Source organism: Giraffa tippelskirchi, chromosome 12 (genome assembly GCF_054371585.1).
Source record: "Giraffa tippelskirchi isolate mGirTip1 chromosome 12, T2T-mGirTip1v1.2.pri, whole genome shotgun sequence".
Classification (NCBI taxonomy): domain Eukaryota; kingdom Metazoa; phylum Chordata; class Mammalia; order Artiodactyla; family Giraffidae; genus Giraffa; species Giraffa tippelskirchi.
The window spans coordinates 33,051,863-33,058,184 of record NC_137286.1 but is presented as its reverse complement, the minus strand read 5'-3'; the positions used below and the strand labels follow the sequence as shown (position 1 = coordinate 33,058,184).

The following is a 6,322-nucleotide window of genomic DNA, read 5'->3' as shown; positions in this document are numbered from 1 at the left end:
AAGGGCCTTACCCTAAATCATACTTTCTCAACAGGGGCCATATTGCCCCAGAGAGGATGAAAATTGGTTCGGGGTAGAGAGGGCACTAACACTTTAGATATTCCAATGGTTTCTGACCTTCCAAAGGACTGCAGAACATACACAAATATATAGGATATCTGTGTAAGGAAGAAGTAAAATGATCCCTATTTGCAGATGACATAATTTTGTATATAGAAAATCCTAAGGAATCAAGTATTAAAATTTCATGGGAGGGAGTCTCAACTAGGAAAAAACATTGTCTAAAAAGGCTCCATGAAGGGGTAGGGGGCAATAATGGGAAAAGAAGCTGGAGAAGCAGTGTCCTTAAAGAAAAAATTAGAATTAGGATAAGTTCAAATTCTTGGACCCTGGGACCAGAAGGTTTTGGTGTGAGTTTTCTGGGCCCTAAATTTTGCATCATGTAAGATCAAACAGCCCAGGAGGGCACCGGAAGGAGAGGGTGGAAACCCCTACCCAAACGCACGGCAAGGCACCTGGCAGTGTGGGCTACAGAAGGCTCCAGTGTAGACACAGCCTCCCTGTGGGGCAAATCGGAACTCTGCCACATTCAAGCTCAATGACCTGGAGCAAGGTACTCAACCTTCCTGCCCCAGCCCCCATCCCAGGTCCAGAATAGAATGAGGATGATAATGTAGCTGCATAGGGTGTCTGGGGAGACTAGACGAGGCTAGCTCTGCTGAGTGAGAAAAGAGTGTCCAGCACGTAGTTACCTTTCAGTCATGTTAGTTGGGAGCTTTGTTCACCTGATTGTTCCAGGCACCCACACCTGGATGGTCATTGTGTCCTCCCCCGGGTTCAGTGAGCTCAGGTGGAATCCCTGCTGGATGCTTCTAGAAGAGGATGACTACACTTAGCCACCGAACACGGATACGACTTAGCAACTGAACAACAGCAAACCCAGCATTTCCCCAAATTAAGTCTTCCACTTCCCCTGTCACAAGTTTTGCTGTTCCTGTGTTCCTTCTGAGCTTGTAGTTACTTCATAGTTGTCCTTAAATTAGGCCTTTAAAGAATTCTCTTTTAGCATCATTCTGAGCAGCCAGATACCAAAAATCAGGGCATTGACAGGCTGGTTATATATTTTCTGATAGATGTTAAAATAAATACAAAGTTTTCAACACGTTAAAAAATGTTTCTCCATGCACCGTCTACTTAAAGATACCTGCCACGCCACCGGCGGCACACGTGGCGCTTTGGAAAAGATACTGCCACCCCGAGCCTGAGCCCACATTCCGCCTCTCCCCATCCGCGAGGAGCCGCAGCTTCAGCACCCGGGTCAGTGGGGCTGTAGCGCCCTCTGCTGGCCAATCTGGGAGCCGCTCCAGCTCGGCTCCCCTTCCGTCTGGGCGGAATGCACAAGGGGCGTTTGATGTCACTAGCGGTGTAGTTTTCTTTCGTTGTGATGCGTGAAAAGTGAGAAAGGACCCCTTGCTCCAGGTACAGGGGCTGGGGCACTTGGGGCGCGAGGTGGAGACCCACCTGAGGTCGGAGGAGGTGGGGACAGGGCGGGGGCGGGGCCTCGGGCAGGTGCGGGCTGAAGGGTCAGCTCTGAGTTGCGGAGGATTGTCAGGGATGGGACTTAGGGATCAGAGTGAGTCTAGGGTAGGTGTTAAGGGCGGGCCCGGCCAGGGCTGGATGAGGGGAGGGTGCAGCTCGGGGCAACAGCAGCGCCCGGCGGTGAAGCAGCGGCTTGGGAGTTGCGCAGGTGAAAGGCAGGGCAAGGCTGAGGTGAAAGTGGACTTGGAGGTGACCTTCCTGGAGGGTGCAGTGAGCTCCTGGGCCTCAGAAGGGGGTCCTAGAGTTGGGGAGGGTTGGGCAGGGCCAGGCTGGGCTGTCACGGGACGGCTGTCTTCAGCTCCAGGTCTGTGTGGTTGAAACCTCCAATCTGGGAGTTTAGGGGGCACAAAGCCACCCACTGCTCAACCACTCCAAGGTAGACTCCCTGGCTCTCCTTCCTGGGACCAGGGCCAGCACCCCCCCGACCCCCACCCTGCTCCTCAGTTGTCTGCTCCATCCCAGAGCTTGTTCTTCATTCTCCTGAAGACAAGCCCAAGTCCTTTGTTTACTAAGATCCAATATGTTTATTTTTCTACTGTTTATAAAGCAATAACACTGTCATCTTGTTTGTCGGTAAGATAAGATCTTACATTTGTGTGATTCTTCATACGTTAAAAGGCTGTTTTTACAAACGTCTCCTTATTGGTTCACACAAGATCCTATGAGGTAAAAACGACCCATCTTATACCATTTTACAGAATCAGAGCCTGAACATCAGTGAGCTTGATGCACCAGACCAGAGTCAGAGGCTACTGAGGACTGAACTCAGTGCCCTGACTCCTAGCCCAGCAAGCTTGTGGTTCACTGACATAGATAAACCTGAGATCGATTCAGAGATTCAAAGCACAGGAGAAGCATTTGGATTTGCAATTAGAGACTTGGGCTTCCCAGGTGGCACTAGCGGTAAAGAACCTGCTTGCCAATGCAGGAGATGCAAGAAACACGGCTTCGATCTCTGGGCAGGGAAGATTGCCTGGAGAAAGAAATGGCAACCCATTCCAGTATTCTTGCCTGGAAAGTTCCATGGTCAGAGGAGCCTGGTGGGTTACAGTCTATGGGGCCACAAAAAGTCGGACATGACTAAGTGAGACAGGTAGGTAAGGCTAAGGATGGAGGCCCTGATCAAATCACAATACCTGGCTCTTCACCCAGGCCAGGGGGGCACTAATTCCTACTGTGCCTGTGCCAAGGGAACCCCTGCGGGCACTAATGAGAACTCCGCCTGAGACAGCCAGGGCACAAAGTTACCCAGCAGGAGGCAGACGTAAAGGTTCTTCGGTCCCTGGTCTCTGGTCCCTGACTCCCTCTAGGGGGTGATTCTTGAAACCGGTGCTTCTTTCCCTCCACGTGGTTACCCCCCTTGGAGATGATCCCAGACAGGTCCACCCTGGTCTCCCCATTTAGAACGGGGGCTCATATCCTTGAGACCCTCAGCACTGAGCAACGAGGGGTTCTCAGCTCTGCTGAGTCCTGAAAGACCCCCTCACAAAGAACAGCTATGCCAGTAAGCTCCCCCTTTACCAGGCAAGAGACTGCTCAGGACTCCTGGGGTGGGTTGGGCAGAGTCTGTGATTGGTGCACCAGGCTTTGAAGATTCACATCTTTATTAAAGGCTATGACAGTGGCGAGAGGGCTGAACAGTCCTTTGCTATAACACCTGTGATCAACTCCATCTGAAGGGAGAAAGCCTTGTGGGGCTGGGCTTGGAGCTGGAAATCAGCAGGCTCAGTCTTGGGGTGGGGTTGGGGGGAAGATGCAGTGAGGAGGGGCCCAAGTCCTGCCCTGCTGCTGCCAAGACGGTCATCACAGGCAGACTGAGGCTCCGGCCCCCTCCTCCCCTCACCCAGCCGCCTGTTTTACTGAGCTTCAGAGCCAGCACCTGCTTTTAAATAGGAATCTGATTTTAAATGCATCAGAGTTCACTGTTAGAGCCAGCACTCTCACATGGCAACAGGTTCCTACGTGATCCCTCTGTGGGTCTTCAGGGTCCCCAGTGGATGGGGGCAGGGGTGTGGGCACACAGCCTTCACCCATGTGAAAGCTGAGGCCATGGGGGTATCCCCAGGATCAGGGCGTCAAGGAAGAGGGATGGCAGAGGAGAAGGGGCAGTGGTTCCGCTAGTCAGATGAGACCACCTGCCTGTGTTCTGCACAAGTTTGGGGGCCTTAGTCAGCTTAGGGCTGGGGCCAAGGGCTCAAGAATGAAAACCTCCTTGACCACTGCCCCAGAGGCCTGCTATTCATTCCTAAAAACCCAGAATGGCGGGGCTGGATGGGAGCTCTGGGACCATGCAGGCTAACCAGCCCATTTTACAGGTGGGAATGTGGGGCTCAGGAAGGGGCCCTTTCATGGGTTCCACTCAGCGCACACAGTCAGGGCCAGGACTTTCTCTGCTGCTCCACACTGCTTCTCCTGGGAGGGCAGTCTATCAGAGCAATGGCACTGAAACTTGGCAGGCCTCAGAATCACCTGCAGAACCTGCTAAAGCAGCCTGTTGGGCCCCACCCCAGAGATTCCCAAGCTGCAGGTCCCTGGACTCCACTGAGAGCAGTGCTGGGTTGGAGATCACACCTCGGGAGGGCTTGAGGCAGGTGGTGGCAGGGCAGAGAGTGAGAAGGGCCCAGTGTGGCCAGGAGGAAGGAAGCAGGCTTGGAAGGTCATGTCTGGAAGCAGAGAGTGGTAGGCCCCGTGGGTGAGGAGGGAGAGGAGGAAGAGGAGGGTGAGCAGGGAGAGGAAGGAGAGGAGGGTAAGTAGGGAGAGGAGGGAGAGGAGGGTGAGCAGGGAGAGGAGGGAGAGGAGGGTGAGCAGGGAGAGGAGGGAGAGGAGGGTGAGCAGGGAGAGGAGGGAGAGGAGGGTGAGCAGGGAGAGGAGGGAGAGGAGGGTGAGCAGGGAGAGGAGGGAGAGGAGGGAGAGGAGGGAGAGGAGGGAGAGGAGGGTGAGCAGGGAGAGGAGGGAGAGGAGGGAGAGGAGGGAGAGGAGGGAGAGGAGGGTGAGCAGGGAGAGGAGGGAGAGGAGGGAGAGGAGGCCCTTTGTGGGTGAAAGTGCTTCAGAAGGGATGTGAAGTGGGCTGGCCTCCGGGCAGGCAAAGGCTAGAAGAACCCGAACCCTTCAGGGAAGGTTTGGTTTGAAAGGCACTTTGGTACCCGTGGGGCCCCTGGTGTTGGAGGCAGTGTCCGTGCGGGTTGCCAGCAGGTCCCCTGGGGCCATGCCAGGGCTCAGGGAGGAGCAGTAAGGACCCCTCTGGAAGCCTGGAGTCGGTTGGCTGGGGCAATATGGGGGCTGCTTCCAGAGCCCAGCGGCCAGGCCTTCTTCACCTGGGACCCTGCCCTGCCCCCAGTTCTGGCTTCTGGAGCGGGAGGCCCAGGGGGTCTTTGAGCTAACTCATGGTGCTCCCAGGGCCGGGGATCTGGTGGCCCCCAGCGGGTGGTTGCTTGGCCTCAGAACCTTCTCTGTGGAATTTTTTGAGAAGTGGAATTTGGTCCCGGAGAAGGAGAACTGATTCTGGACCAAACGACAAGGGAGATAACTGGGGACCAGGACCTGGGAATGCTGTGGTGGGCAGGGGCTGGTTCAGGGACCCCATCCCTGTCTGTCCCCAGAGTCTGAGCCAGCCAGCCCCACCCTTCAGGTCTGCTGCGTAGCCCTTTCTGCCAAGCTGTGGCCAGCCGGAGGGGCAGCGACGCTTCCTGCCGAGGCCGGCGCCCCCAGCAGGCCTTCGAAGTAGGTGCCCAGAGACTGCAGGTCGAACGCGGGCTGGGCAGGGGACGACGCGGGGGTCTGGAGGCTCAGGAAGCGGTTGTACTTCTTCAGGCCGCCCCGCGGGTCATGGTGGTATGCGGTCAGCAGCTCCACGAAGGTGACCTTGTGCAGGGCCAGCAAGCGGGCCTCGGCCCGGGGCAGGACGGCCGCCCGCACCAGGGGCTGCAGGGATGAGAAGCACTGCAGGCTGCTGAAGGGGTGGATGTGCGGGGCCAGCTGGGGGCCGGGGGACACCTCGAGGAGGCGGCACAGGTCACGCATGGTCAGCACGGCCGCTAGGGCGCTGCGTTCGCTCATGTTTCTTGCCAGGTAGGTCTTGGCCAGGCTCTTGAGTTTGAAGCTGCTGGCCCCCGGCACGCACTCCCGGATGAGGGGCAGGGTGGCCAGGAAGCCCGAGATGGCCTTCTGGAACTCCCCCAGCATGTTCATCTCCTCCAGAGCCTGGAAGAAGCTGGGGAGACTGGGCCCCCACAGCTTGTAGCAGGCCAGGATGGGCTGGCGCATGCTCGCCAGGAAGTGCAGGAAGTGCTGCAGTCCCACCTCCAGGGAGACGGCCTTGGAGTACACGTTGAGCATCTCGGGCTGGATGAGCGCGCGGAACTGGCTTTCCTGGTTCACGGCCGCCAGCTGGCTAATCTTCTGGGCTGGGCAGGAGAGAAGGGCAGCATGAGGCCCCAAGGGTGTGGCGGGGGCACTGACCCCTCCATCCAGAGACCCCACCTTGGGGCCTGATGGCAGGAATCAAGCATCAGCCTCAAACGCAGCTCTGACCCTGGCTCTGATAGGGATGGGGGTCAGAAGGGGAGGGGCAGCCCTCCACGCCTCCTTCCTCCCCCACCAGGAGCCCCTCTCCCCCCTGCCCTGCCACCTTCCAGAGTTCACCAAACCCTTTCACTCTGGGTCCCTCCTGTCTGTCTTCTGCCGGCCTCCACCCACCTACACTAGGGACCCCTCACTGCTTCAG

At 56.9% G+C, this 6,322-nt stretch overlaps 1 protein-coding gene across 7 annotated transcripts in view; it reads right to left on the bottom strand.

The window, feature by feature from the left end:
* Positions 1-3,185: 3,185 nt before the first annotated feature.
* PML (PML nuclear body scaffold) overlaps positions 3,186-6,322 on the bottom strand; it is a 51,546-nt gene continuing 48,409 nt past the window's right edge. For 6 of the 7 annotated variants that reach the window (XM_081551465.1, XM_081551472.1, XM_081551473.1 and 3 more), the window contains one exon: positions 3,186-6,002. In XM_081551465.1, coding sequence (XP_081407591.1) covers positions 5,224-6,002 — 779 coding nt within the window. In that variant the 3' untranslated portion in view covers positions 3,186-5,223. The remainder of the gene's footprint in view (positions 6,003-6,322) is intronic. The other variant, XM_081551474.1, reaches the window with a different exon arrangement.